Source organism: Sorex araneus, chromosome 9 (assembly GCF_027595985.1).
Source record: "Sorex araneus isolate mSorAra2 chromosome 9, mSorAra2.pri, whole genome shotgun sequence".
NCBI classification, from domain to species: Eukaryota; Metazoa; Chordata; class Mammalia; order Eulipotyphla; family Soricidae; genus Sorex; species Sorex araneus.
In genome coordinates, this window is record NC_073310.1 from 61,070,027 (window position 1) to 61,084,870 (window position 14,844).

At 41.4% G+C, this 14,844-nt stretch overlaps 1 protein-coding gene across 6 annotated transcripts in view; it reads right to left on the reverse strand.

Moving 5' to 3' along the window:
* Positions 1-2,262: 2,262 nt before the first annotated feature.
* The window catches only part of CACNB2 (calcium voltage-gated channel auxiliary subunit beta 2), a 325,617-nt gene continuing 313,035 nt past the window's right edge, over positions 2,263-14,844 (reverse strand). For all 6 annotated transcript variants that reach the window (XM_055147056.1, XM_055147054.1, XM_055147055.1 and 3 more), the window contains 5 exons: positions 13,646-13,755; positions 10,247-10,398; positions 8,895-8,990; positions 7,393-7,578; positions 2,263-6,556 (listed from right to left, as the gene is read on the reverse strand). In XM_055147056.1, coding sequence (XP_055003031.1) covers positions 6,089-6,556; positions 7,393-7,578; positions 8,895-8,990; positions 10,247-10,398; positions 13,646-13,755 — 1,012 coding nt within the window. In that variant the 3' untranslated portion in view covers positions 2,263-6,088. The remainder of the gene's footprint in view (positions 6,557-7,392; positions 7,579-8,894; positions 8,991-10,246; positions 10,399-13,645; positions 13,756-14,844) is intronic.

The window sequence follows — 14,844 nt, forward strand, 5'->3', positions numbered from 1 at the left end:
TTTTAAAAAACCTGATTGTTGCCAGTGACTGGTCGCACAGCTGTAAGAAAATAGTGCCAGAGACCTTCATCAGGGACAAAGACAGAGAGGAAGTCATCTTATGTTTTGGGAAGAATTTTCATTGATTTAGTAGAGTATGAAGAAGAGGACATGCCAATAGATGTGAAAAACATTTTCATTTGGACTCATCTGGTTTGTATTTATAAAGGATGTAAGTGATTTTTAAGGTTAAAATCAGCAAGTCTCCCAAAAGAAATAAAATTAGTAATGTAAAATTTGGAAATTTTTTCCTATTCCTGAGTCCTAATGGAAGGTATAGCGCTTACCTTGTGCTAATTTCTGCACATTACCTGACTTTTCTTAATATTTTGTCACTCAAGCCTCTTTATGTTTTCATTTGTGGGGTGGAGGGCTGTGGCACACCCACAGTGCTCAGACCTTACTCTTGGCCCTGCACTCAAGAATTACTCCTGGCAGACTTTGGGGAACATGTGGTGGTGCCAAGGATCAAACTGATCACCGCATGCTAGGTAAGTTTCCTATCCGCTGTCTATTGCTGTGGCCTTTCAACTCTCTCTCAAATGAAGTCTAAAACCTTTAGAAATGGTGCTGTGCCTTTACTGTTACTTTTTTTTTTCTTCTTCGTACTTTTAAACAAAGTGTCCTGCAATTTGGGTAGTTTTTATTATCTACCAGAACACATGTGTTATTTAAGATGTGACTGGAGGCAGAGAAAACCAACTTCTGATAGTTGGTAGCTGGCCTGCCATGTACATCTGGGTCCTAGAGTTTCCTGTCGAATGTAAAATATTTCACAGGAAACCTCCATCAGGCAAAACAACTATGCGTATGATAAAGACAAAACAAAACAAAAATTGCACTTCATAACTAAAACTGAATCTAGATAAAAATATCACTAGGCATATCCTAGTATGGCCAATAAAAGTGACTGCCTTTTGAAAAATGAATAAAAAGCTTCAAGTTCTAGCTTCAAGCTTGCTATATGCTACCTGCTTTTTAGGTCAGAGATAACCCCGGGCAGTTTGAAGAGGGTCTTATGATGTTAACCACATAAGTGTTGTTAACTTTCAGCTCATCCCCAGATTGCTGGGCCTTGAGCATATCAAGTGGACATTTGGGAACAGTTGTCTAATAGTTTCCTCTCTTTCATAGGTTTCCCTTAGGAACTTCTCGTAGCTATATTATCCATCAGGATTGCTTAAGTGACTTGGTTCAGGTTAAGATCTTTAAGTAGCCTTCTTTCTGAAGAAGGCTGTCTTGAACATTTTTCTTCCACTGCTTTTGTGGCCCTTGATACATTGCATCTACTATACACCTAGGCATCTAAACTGCTCCCCTGAACTGGGAAACCCCTGGAGGGAGGGAGCCCGTCTTTTCTCTATTTCAGCCCTCAGTGAATGCTTATTTATTAGTTCAAAGTTCTGTAAGATTCAAATATGTGGCTGACTTCTGTCTGTCCCACATTCTGCATTTTGTCTTATAGGTATTTGACTAAACAAATGGTTTACTTGTTTTTTGTGTGGTGTAGCTTAGGTACACCAGTATGCAGAGCTTACTTCTGGCTTGAGCTTCGGGATCACTCCTGATGATGCTCGGGGAACCATATAGGGTGCTGGGGATTGAACTCAGGCTAGCCATGTGCATGGCAAGACCCTTACCTGCTGCACTGTCTCTCCAGCTCTTAAATGTATATTTATTTAATTTTATTTGTATTTTCAGTCACACTGGTGATGCTCAGGGATTATTCCTGGCTCCGCATTCAGAAATCACTCTTAGTAGTGCTCAAGGGACCACATAGGATACCAGCAATCAAACCCAGGTTGGCTGAATGCAAAGCAAACGCCCTACCTGCAGTGCTATTGCTCTGGCCCTTAAATGTATGTTTAAAATCCACAAACTCCATATTTCCTAAGGCTCTCTGGAAAGCCTTATATGAGAAGCTGGGATGAAAATCGTAGAGACATAGCCTAGCACTGTAGCACTGTTGGTCATCGATTTGCTCGAGCGGACATCAGTAATGTCTCCTAGCAATAAACATGAATTAATTTAGACATAACAAAAGTAAATATTTGCATATTTAAAACAGTGAGGACAAATATTAGACAAAAATTTTTCTTTAACATTTTCAGTGAGTTTCCTTTAAATAGAGCAAATGGGAAAATAAAAACTAATTTAAAATTATCCAGTTTTAAAGGGACACAGAAATTTAAGAGAAATACAATAAAGAAAAAAATCAGGAAATGTGGAGAAAAATTAATATATTATCTTTACCATTAAGTATTAACACATATTTCTGCAAAACATAAGAGCATTTAAATTCAACAGTGAGTACACTTCAAAACCCTGTTATCACGTTAGTTTAAATAGCAAAGTGAAGTACAAATAGATAAAAATATAACTTAGCCATAATGAAACAACTGACCCAGAACCATCTAGTTACCTGTTTTTTTCTAACACTGACTCTTGGAGTTTTAATAAGATCAGAGCATCTAAGACTATCAGTATGGACATCATTGCGTAAAGGGACATGGATGAGGAATTAAAGTAAATCTCTCCTATAAAAGTGAATAATGAAATTTTAAGTTGAGTCAAGAATTGCTGCAAATATAGAATTAAGGTGGGAGAGCTGTACTTAACGTCTTAATAGATCCTTTACCTACCTGAAATCTTTTTTCTTTTTTTAAATCAACATAATAAGCTCACTAAAGGAATATCGATGACTGGCATTGCTTTTAAGACATTCCACAGGGGCAAGTGGAACTGAATATGTCAATTTATTTTTGGCAGCGCCAGGAATCAAACTCGGGCTGTGCACATGGAGGGCAAATGGTCTTCACCAACCCCTGTTTGTAGCCCTGTTGAATGTTTGCCATTCTCTACTTTAAAAATCTTTTTCCAAGACAGTAATCAATGCTGCTACTAATAAACAATACAGAAGCCAGCTCTTTGTTTTATATGAATTACTTGAACCCATATTTGTTGAACATTTTAGTGTAGCTGACAATGATTGCTTAATGGGAATGCATAGCAGACAGTGTTAAAAATGTGGCATTGTCCCAAAGTACAGTATGACTAATATGTCCTACATTAAGCAGCACCGTTTTGTAACATTAGCTTAAATAAGCAGTAGAGAAAGAGTATAGGAAAAAGTGAAATGGGCTTGACCAAAAAAAGGAAAAAAGAACTGTTGACATTTTTAGAATTTTCTAGGCTAACTACAAAAATGATCCTATAGCTGAGTAGGTTAAAATTAAGCCTTTGCTGTATGAAGAGACTAGGTTTGTATGATCTGTGAGTATTCCATTGATTTAGGATTATTTCTTCACTTTAAAATTCCGTGCAGATTTTATAGCACACATTGTTTACACATATACCCACTATAAAGTTTTCACATAGAACTCCTTATGTCAACTCAAACTCAACTACAAAATAGAGCTTTTGAGGAATATTCTGATTCAGACTAACATGTTTTTCACAGTCAAGTGAGAAATTTAAGAATCCAAGGATAGGGGCTGGAGCAATAGCACAGCGGGTAGGGCATTTGCCTTGCACGCGGCCGACCCGGGTTCAATTCCCAGCATCCCATATGGTCCCCTGAGCACCGCCAGGGGTAATTCCTGAGTGCAGAGCCAGGAATAACCCCTGTGCATCGCCGGGTGTGACCCAAAAACCAAAAAAAAAAAAAAAAAAAAAAAAGAATCCAAGGATAAAATTTAAAGAAAATAAAATTTTGATCATCTGTTAGCATAATTCTTTCAAAGGGATTGATGGTAGCAGCAAGTAATAAGATAGTACTTGAAAGAATTTAAATATTTCAAAGTTATTTACATAAAGTTGTGTGTAGGGAACAGTGGGGCTGGTGAGATAAAATTTTTTTTATGAAAGTACTTAAATTGGAATATGTACTTCTAATGAGGTGAACACTTTAAAGCAAAGCTTTATATATTATATTTTTATATTTAACTTGCCCATAGTTAAATGGGGAATGTTTCATATTACTGGATAAAAATTATATATGTAAACTAATTTTTTTAAGTATTCTTGAGGGAAGGGGGAATTAATGAATTAGATATGAAATGATTTTACTTAAAGGCTCAAGAATATTTGGCAAGAGCTTGGAATAATCCAGCAAAAGAAACAGGGTGACTTATTTTTAACAATAATTATATAGTATACAGCACAGCGGGTAGGGCATTTGTCTTGCACGTGACTGACCTGGGTTCGATTCCTTTGTCCCTCTCAGAGAGCCTAGCAAGCTACCAAGAGTATCTCACCCGCACTGCAGAGCCTGGCAAGCTACCTGTGGTGTATTCGATATGCCAAAAACAGTAACAGGAAGTTTCACAATGAGACGTTACTGGTGCCCGCTCGAGCAAATCAATGAGCAATGGGATGACATATACAGACTTCAAGTGTTAGGTACTTGCACATCTAATACTGATCAGTCATAATTGGACAAAGATGGGCATGTAAGAGACACGGGTGGTTTCAGTCTTTGAGCGACAACCACATTGTGAGCTGCTTACAGCAAGACAGCTGAGGCAGGTAGCTAGTCTCTCCTGGGTTCCCCTTCAGAACAGGTGTAGGAAAATATTTTAAACATTTTATTGACTTCATCTCTCCCCATTTTCCCCCTGACCGATTCTGAAGAGCAGAAACTTTGGTTCTAAGAAGCACTTCTGGGTTTTAACAGACAGTGAAATTGTTGGGAGTTGGTGGTGAGGGGTTAAATGGCAGGTGAGCGGGAGACAAACAACAGGAGTGATGGGTACAGTTAGGGAAGGAAGTGGGAGAAGTTAGAAAAATTTATTTTCCCACAAAATAATTCTACAAGCTGTGTAAACATTTCTCACAAAACAAATACTCGAACACACAAAGATTGTACATTTCCAGTGAAACACAGTTGAAAGTTGCCTGTACTTTTTCTCCAGGGGCAGACACCGGGACCCAGCAAGACGAATGCTTTCCCATGTCCCCTTTGGCAGCAAGTTCCCTCACATCCCTGACCACTTGATCCATCATGAAAACAACATGTAGCACAGTTAAATGCACAGCCAGGTGGGCAGAATTCTAGTTCTCAGTTTAGTTTCTTAATTAGATTCATCTCTCAAGTCAGTCACACTTCACACAGCCGCACACACGTGCATACAGTTCTGGCTCGTATACTCCAGTGACCTCAGACACTAGCTACTAAGAAGGTGTTTGTCACAATCAGTGTGAAACTGTACGGGTTTAAAACAGCCTTTGGAGTTTGGTTATATTTGCCATAATTTATGGTCAAAATGATGTACTTACAGGGATGGGGAAACGTAAGAAATCAAACCTTTTCAAGTCAAGCAATCACACATATTTACAGTATGTACAATCTTCCTACTCGAATGGGGATAGGTGTCTAGATGATGTTTTTACAAATTTCCTGAATGTGGGCACTTCTAGTCCCTGTAATTCAAAGAAATTGCTGACTTGGCATTAAGACTAAAATAGTGTGATCAAACTGATATATATATATTATATTATATTATATATAAGAAGGTGTTTGCAGAAATTACATTTACAAACTGTCTATACAGTACACAGTACTAGTACATAGAAAATAGATTCTAACTTTATGATCCCCTTTGTGTAAGGCAAGACTGAATCTGTCCCCAAATTTAGTCAGCCAGAGGTACAAGCAACAGTGTCCATGGATGAGTGAATATGCAAATCAGGTACCTACCACATTTTATCTGGGCTGATTCTGGCTTGCTGCGCACATCCACTACATTTCTGAAAATACTAATGCCATCTGGATGGCAACAGATTTTGTTCAAGTGGCAGCTGTACCAGTTTCTGTAAAGTCCAGCATAACCGGAGGACTGCAGCTGTACCAGGCAAATTCATGTACCACTTACAAAAGAAAACAAAGTATATTAATACTCTATTTCATGCTATTGCTATTCAAGCAACAGCAATAAAAAATATACAAGACATCACATATGATTGCAATGTGGACCCCAAAGAATTAGTTTGGAGTGCTGTTATACAAGACTTAGAAAAAAAAACCACACACACACAATAAGGGCACAAGTCATTGGCGGATGTAAACATCCCTGTTCCACTCCCCAGCCTCATTCCGTTTTTTGGATATTCCTTCTCCATCCTTGTCACAATAGCGATCCTTGGATTTATGACGGCTGCGTTGTCTGTTGCACTCATTGTGGTCCTGCTCTCGATCCCTGGAACGGTACCGAGTCTCCCTGTGTCTGTGCTCATTGCTCCCGTGGTTGTGCTCACGGTGTGGTGCATAGTGGTCTACGTGTTCGTGGGGGTAATCTTCCTTGGGCTCCACGTAGGCAGAGTCTCGACTCTCCTGGGTTTCCGAGTCAAATGTCTCCTGCCTGGAGAGGCCACGGCTCACGGCGCTGCGGTGATTGTGGTGCTGGGTGGAGGACCGGTGCTGGGACTTCTTGACTGGTTCCAGGCAGGGCTCTTCTTCAACTCGGGGCGCAGAACGGGCCAGAGCAGAGCGATCTGTCCTCGGATCACCTTGAGAACCCTGGCAGAGGGGGGCATTGGCCAGGATCAGCAATAAGGAATTACTAAGTATTCACATTCCATCTAATACGCTGAAATGAAATCTAACCTAGTTCATTGTCTTTGTTCTCCGGTTACTGTCCACTGGCTCTTTTTAGTGGATTGCTTTTTATACTACATGTTCATTTATATTACACAGAATAGTACAATGGAAAGGTCTTTGATTTCTTCTAATGGGATTCAGATAGATCTCTCCTCTGCCCAGAGGTCCCTGAGATTTTTCTGTACCTGCGGTGTAGATGTTACCACTGCTGTTAGGCTATACGTGGGGAACTGAAAGGGAAATACCATAAGACACGTCTCTGAACAATGCTGTGTCATCTGACTTCCTTATCAGAAGAGAAAGGTTGCCATAGGGCCTGAGCAGAAAAGGAATTTATCCGAGGCTATATACTGGGTAAAATATGGGGAAGGTGGTCCGCCTCTACCACTTGCTGCTCACCGTGTAGAAAATCCACCAATCCCTGTCTTTTAAGCAGTGTTTTACTGTTTCTTTCCAGCTGTGCCCCCCCCTTGAAATAATGTGGGGGCCGTATGCCTCCAGCTGTGAAATGCTGCTTTAATGCATGTAGGGAGTTTTGAGGTCTTTATGTGTGCGTGCGTGCAGTGGCCCATTTCCTCTGCTTTTCTCACAGGTGTATAGCTATGCTGAAGGTTTTGAGATACTCAGTGTTATTCTCGGTCTGAGTGGAGCTGTTCTACTGAAACAAGCCCTGCGCGGACTCCTGGGGCTGGACGCTGCGATGGGAATTAAAGTTGGCGAGCTGCTCAGTGAAGAGCCATAGAGAGCCTCCTTACCTGTGAATTAGAGGCTAGAGAGGGGCTAAGAGGCAGCGTGGATGTGGCTAACGTCCGGTTGAGAAGTGGGTTGGAGACATTGCTGCTGGGCGGGTGGGTGGCCTTCCAGTAGGCCTCCAGGTAATCGGCGAGGTGTTCACAAGCATCCTCGAGCTGGTTCTCGTCCAGGATCACATCAAACAACTCCTGCAGAGGCAAAAACTGTACCAGTCCCACGCCTTCTCCCACGTCACCCCGAGCCGAGCCAGTCTCATGGAAGGAGGGAAGAGGCCTCAAGGGGGCACCACTACATACGCTTCCAGTACTCCCATTTCTTAAGATCGTGCGTGCCTACCTCAAATCATAATACAGTATCCCGTATTCTAAAGCAGCAGGAAAAGGTGAGCAGGGAGAATCATTGTTAAGGGTATGGCAGAAAAGAGATGTGAATCAGAAAATTTCAATAGTACTGGAAGTGGCTTCATTTGGCAGATTAATGAAGCCAGGCCAGGGCATGAAATTTGGCAGAAACTGCAGCCAGTGGTTTGACACAGTCCAAAGTGTAAGTAGTTCTGAGTGTTTACCATAGTCCAATTAAAATTCTTCAGCTTCAGAAACACCTACCCTTGAAACAGATCAGAGTAATCTCTGAGCCCAGCACGTGATATGTAAAGTATGAGGTGGATGGAATCACTATTTAAAGTTTGCTTTTTTAAAAAAAAAACAAAGCTTCATATCAATTTCTCAGTTATTAAGAGCTGGCTATTTGCTCTTCAGGATTACAGGTGAACAATAAAGGGCAGCCTTGATTCCTGCATGCAGGATGCTAATTAGCTGTTCTGTCACTGCCTTACGCTTTCTATCTGCCAGACAGTGCTCCTGCAGGAGAGGGCATATGCTTGGGCTGAAGATCAAGGCCCTGGGGGAGGAGTTGCTTCCTACTTATTCTGCCCACCGACCTGTCTCTTTGTATTCCCTTAACCTTGGCACTGTCTCTCCAGCCCCAACCCTCAGTATTTTAGTTATTTTTAAAAATTTTTATTAGAGAATTACTGTGATGTACAGTTACAAACTTATGAACTTTTGTGTTTGCATTTCATTCATACAGTGATCACTTACCCATCCCTCCACCAGTGCCCATTCAACCCCACCAATGATCCCAGTATCCCTCTCACCACCCCCACCCTACCCTGCCTCTGCGCAGGGCATTCTCTTTTGTTCTCTCTCCTTTTGGGTGTTGTACGTTGCAATAGAGGTATTGAGTGGCCATCATGTTTGGTCTATGGTCTACTTTTAGTTCACATCTTCTAATTTGAATGGGTCTTCCCGACATCCTCTACTTGGTGCTCCCTTCTCTATCTGAGCTGCCTTTTCCCCCAGCATGTGAGGCCAGTTTCCAAGCTGCCCCAAGGTGGGGCAGACCTTCTGATACTTATCTCTACTACTTTGGGACTAACCCTAATTATTTTAATGTACAAGTCTGATCTCTTCCCAGGATTATATTGAGCATAAAGAGAACTCACTGGAGGGCACTGAGCCAGTTTGTCAGCTGCGACCATCTGGACATTGAGGTGTTTAGCTTGAGATTTCCCTCGCGATTTTATTAGTCGTTGTAAAACCTAGAAAAGATAAACTTATAAACAAGACTGTATGCACTTGGGTAAACTTTAAGATTTACTAATAATTCCTTGTGGCTTTAAAAAATTTCCTAATTTGAGGCACCATGATTTACAGTACTGTTGATGATAAGGTTTCAGCCATACGTGTTCTACCCCCCACCAGCATGTCTGCTTTCCCCATCATTGCCTCAGGGCCCGCTAAATCCCCTGGGTTCCTTGGGCTTTTTTATATGCAGCACTGATAGCTAATAACAGATTGAGATGTAAGATATAATTAAGATTATCTGCAAAATTCACACGTATCCAATTTGTAGCCCTTTAAAATACTCAGCATGGTGTTTGCTCTTAGTTTTCTCAAGGCCAGAAGTTACAAAGCTTTTTCTTACATTAAATTCCAGTGGTTTATCTTTAAACTTGCGGATTTTTTAACCACGAATGTTCTGTAACAGTCATTGATCAGTTGGAAAATAATAGTTCAGTGAGTTTTTCAGATCTTCCAAATGTTGACACATTTCTTATGCCATACTAGAACATATTTATCGATCTAGTAGGAAAAATGTGCTGGGGGAACTGGTGGATACAGGTTCCCTGGGTTTTAAAGTTGGAGTTTTGTTATTGGCAATAAATAGTATTTGTTGTTTGGCACTACAGCGATAGTACAGTGGGTAGGGCATTTGCCTTGCTCAGTCCACCTGGGTTTGATCTCTGGCACCCCAGGAATGATTCCTGAATGCAAAGTCAGGAGAAAGCCCCGAGCACCACTGGGTGTGGCCCAGAAACAAAGTATTTGTTATTTTCCTTGAAGTGACTCAACTTGTTCAAGAAAATTTGTAAAAATCCTATTACTTAGGAAGCTTAAATGATCACACCAGTACTTGTCTCAAGATACTATTTCATTGTGCAAAGCACTTAACTCCTTCCACACATCAAGTAAAACTGGGTTTTGTAAACTATTTACACTGTAGTGGTTAAGAGTACAGTAATTGTTAGCAGACCAGCCTTGATTCTGCAGTCTTACCCATCCTGTGTGCAAATGTCAAACAGTGAAAAAGAATGTCTTTGGTTTAGCCAAGCATATATATACTCTGGAAGTATCTTGACCACAGTTTGAGAACTGTTCTAATTTTACAAGAATTGTAAAAATTTTTGACTACCAGCTATACAAAATATTCCTATTTTGCTGTAACTACAAAGTAGAACCTACACATATTTAATTAAAGCTTGATTCCAGAGCCAACAGCAGCAATCCAGCTTACCTTCGGAGAGGAGATCTTTACATACACTATAATCGGGGCCAGAGAGGTTTTACTAAGTTGAGCCGGATGATTAATAGTGTCTGCATCAAGGACTACCAATTGCAGCGTTCTTGCAAGTTCAAAAATCCTTTCAATTTCACTCTGAACTTCCGCTGTGAAGGATTGAGGAGAGTTTGGTTATTTGAAAGTACAAACAGATTTTAGACCAAACAGATCAAGGCGAAATGGTAGACCTGTTTCCAGGTGTGTCTGCCATTATTGGGTTGATGCTTGCACACGGTAGAGCCGAAGGAGGGCCTCCTGTGGAAAGGGCCATTATTCCGCCACCCCCCAAGGTCTTAGGGAATTCTGTTCAGCCAGGGAGAAAAGTTGGCTTTAGGAATGCATTTCATCTATGGGACTTAAATAATTTTTTGCTATAAACCTTCACTCTGAAATAAGTTTTATTATAACTGAGAAAGAAGGCTAGAACTTTCATGAGCCTATATAACACCATTTCTACATGCAAAAAGTCCAGTGTTCCCTTCAAAAATCTAAGGATGTACTTAAAGCTACCATGTTCTCAGGGTTTGTTTTCTTCATACCATGGCATGTGAGCGAAATGAACTCCAAAGATAACATGTTATATTGCTGCCAGTTTCCAAGCTTACAGAAAGATTGTTTTTGCCCCTTAAATTGTGCTGGATTTTCCTTTGTTGATTTTTTTTGGGGGGGTCACACCCAGCGATGCTCAGGGGTTACTCCTGGCTCTCCATTCAGGAATTACTCCTGGCACTGCTCGGGGGACCATATGGGGTGCTGGAAATCGAAACCATGTGCAAGGCAAACGCCCTGCCTGCTGTGCTATCGCTCCAGCCCCTGAACTTTCCATTCCTTTGTAAAAAGGTGTAATTGCTGCAAGGATCTATTACATTTGAAGTATTCTCAAAAATTCTCTAAACCTATATACAATGAAAAGTGCTTTTATAGTAAACTCTCCATTTTTACTGCCACCGTAATGGAATTTGGGTAAACTGAAGTTTGAGGCTAATAAATTGTTGAATAAAAGAATTTTTTAATATCTTGCCTCTGCCTTGAAACTGAGTCCCACATTTTACCTTTCTTCCACACACACACTTCACAGCTGCTCAGAAAAACTGGATCATAAGTCCTGATTTAATTTTAGCAAGCTCCTGATGTGCTAATATGTTTTAAAAATAAGGCCACATTATAGATACCGTATCATACAGACTTAGAAAAATATATTACCTTGAAATTGTTTTAAGGGGTAAGAAAATAGATTTTAAGCAGAGATTTTGGTGTGTTGATACTTGAATACAAAAGGGTTACACTCCTGTGGAACACAGAGAAGCAGTAACTCCCCAAACTTCACAAAGCCTTAAGGCTGGCAAAGCTGTGGCTTACGGGTATATCAGCGTGTAGGGGCTAAGGCACTTGCCTGCATGAGTCCAGCTGGCTCCCTGGCACTACAGAGCCTTCCAAGCACGTCCAGGTGTGGCCCTGGGAACCCCTGACCACTGATGGGATGCCTGGGTAATTCCTGGCTGTACTAGGATCTAAGCTCCGCTGCATCCTTGAGCCCTTGTATTGAGTCACCAGCCTGGCTGGCCAAGAATCCCCCTAGGCCTCCAAAGTATTATTTGGGAGGCCTCCCCAAAACGAAACAGCGATTTATAGCTGGGAGTTAGAAATGTCTTGTTAATGCAAAGAAAGCTGCTACGCCATTATTTAACTGGTCAATCTAAATAGATGAACTCCATTGTTTTTCCATCCAGTCAGTAAGTCTTTCAACGGTTCCTGACAACATGGACTAAGTACAGGAAGTTTTGAGGGACAGGTACATATACACAGGTACATATTTTAGATGAGGTAGAACGAGGAACAAGATTGTGTTTTGTAGTGTCGCAGTTATTACTCACAGATAAAGTTCATTATTTTTGGAGAGAATACTGGGGATTGAAGCCCAGGGTTTTTGGGTGAAGTATCTGCCACTGAGCTACATGCCTTGCCCCAATGTACATTATTTTCAATAATACTTAATTCTGTCACTGTCACTGTCACTGTCATCCCATTGCTCATCGATTTGCTCGAGCGGGCACCAGTAACTTCTGCATTGTGAGATTTATTGTTACTGGTTTTGGCATATCAAATACACAACAGGTAGATTGCCAGGCTCTGCCGTGCGGGCGAGATACTCTGGGTAGCTTGCCGGCTCTCGAAGAGGGACGGAGGAATCGAACCTGGGCTGGCCGCGTGCAAGGCAAACGCCCTACCCGCTATGCTATCGCTTATTCCATAGACGAGAAGAAAATTAAAAGTTTCTATGCTGAAAACCAGATTCTAGGGAGCCTGGGATGACTCTGTGGTAGTGCTCTTGCCTTTCAGGCCCTGAGATCACTACAATTCTTGGCACTGCCCAAATGTCAACCGAGTCTGGAGCTGCATCAAGTGTGTGTAAGCACCACGAGGGGGAGGGTGTGACCACCACCACCTAGTGTCTGACCCTGGTCATTGCAACAGCAAAGAGAAGGGAAGTCTTTTAAATTAAAAAATGTTTTAACTCTCAAAGTACAACATGTAAGTAAATATACACATGTTATTTAGTTTATAATTAGAAAAGATAACCAAAATTGAAGCTGTCACATGATCAGAAAATGTATATTTATAGAAGTTCTATCGCTCCAGTCCAGATAGAAGTTCTGTGCACAGCAGTAAACCCGTGGCTCTAGGCATAGCTCAAAGAGATGGAATAGTTGCCAATCAGATTCATTTGATTAAACTCGTATGTGTTAATAATGTTCCCAAACATAACTCTGCAGACAGGTCAACTGAAACTCTACCTCATTTTATCATTAAAATAGAAATACTGATAGCTGTCAGTGGAAAATAGGCAGAGAATGACGTCACTCTTTACATAGACACCTATAAGCCCAATACACAATCCTGAATAAAATATTATTAGTGATATAATTCAAGCCCAAGGGATTTGGGAACAAAACCCCTGTGGAGACGACTGCATTTCCTCCTTACAGTCATTCTACAAGGTTGTCAAGATGATCTCATAGACGACAAAACGGGGCCTTAAAGAGGTCACTGGCTTCACTGACACAGACCAAGAGTTTTAGAGTCTGCAGACACCAGAGCTCACATGAGCATAAACAAACCACATAGCCAAAACATTCATCCTGACAGCCTTAGAAATCTGAACTCACAGCTATCATAACACATTTTTTCCAACCGTGAAATCACTGAGACTGTGGCATTAGCTACTGGCACCCGGTGCCCTTTTCTGTTCTGCTCGGTGACACATGGAATTATCATCGAGTTGGATCTTTTCACTGGCAACCTCATTGAACAAGTATTTACATAGCTGAGCTCGTCGGCAGCACACGGACTTACCTAAGCTTGACCTCGTGTTGGATCTTTCTATTATTGCGTGCTTACTGGGATTGTTCAACACTGAGCGTTTGGCGAGTGAGATGTCTGCAGTGACCCGGGTGATGGAGATCCTGATGGGGGGAAGTAGCAAAAGACGCCCAGGTTATGAACGATAAAAAAGGAACAAAAGCATGCCCAATATTCATCTATGTGTGAAAAACAGAGTAATCCTACTTTCAAGTCCAGAAAACACCAGCGCACATCTCATTCCTTGTGTTTTCTCTGCAGTTGCATAAGTGAACATTAGTTGATTGTGTAGCAGGTGCCAAGTCGATACTGAGCATTATCTCATTATCTGGATTATATCATCCCCCACACAAGCAGGGAGGTTTATTATCATCCTACTTTTACTGATGAAGAAAATAAGTCATTGGTAGATCATTTCTGGAAGGCCATCTAGTAAAATTTGTGAAGCTGGAATTTGATCCTAGATGTCCAGGATCCTGTGTGCTAATGGTGGGTATGGAGATGAATAAGGCCCACATCAGCAAGGCCTTCATCTTTTAACACTCCCCCTCTGCCTCCCCTTCCCCTCCAGCATCCAGGGCTAACGTCTTAAAACAGAGATAGTGAATAAGAAAAGTAATTCACAAAGTGATTAAAGATTTAAGATGATTTCTGAAGGGAACACACAGGTTGTTGGTTTAAAGAAAGGTAAGTTGGGTGAGGGTATTGTTGTAAGGGTAGAAGTGAGAGAAGCAACAACTGGAACTCAGAACCAGGGACTTGACCTGGAGAGGCTGAATCTACACATCACGTGAGGGCTTCCAAGAACGCAGAAGGAGGTGGGCAGGGGAGGGGGGAATCATATCATATGCTTTGGTAAATACCTATTTCAGAGGAAAATACTATTTCTCCTTTTAGCAACAGCCAGGCTCCTGGTGCTAATCCAGTCCCCATGAGTCCCTACATTATTTTTTATTTTATTTATTTTTGCTTTTTGGCTCATACCCAGCAATGCACAGGGGTTACTCCTGGCTCTGCACTCATGAATTACTTCAGGCAGTGCTCAGGGGGCCATATGGGATGCTGGGAATCTAACCCGGGTCGTCCACATACAAGGCAAACGCCCTACCCACTGTACTGTTTCTCCAGCCCCACATTATTTCTATGAGGGAGAAAGTAGAGGGTCTTGAACCAAGGGGCCCTAAGCAGAGAAG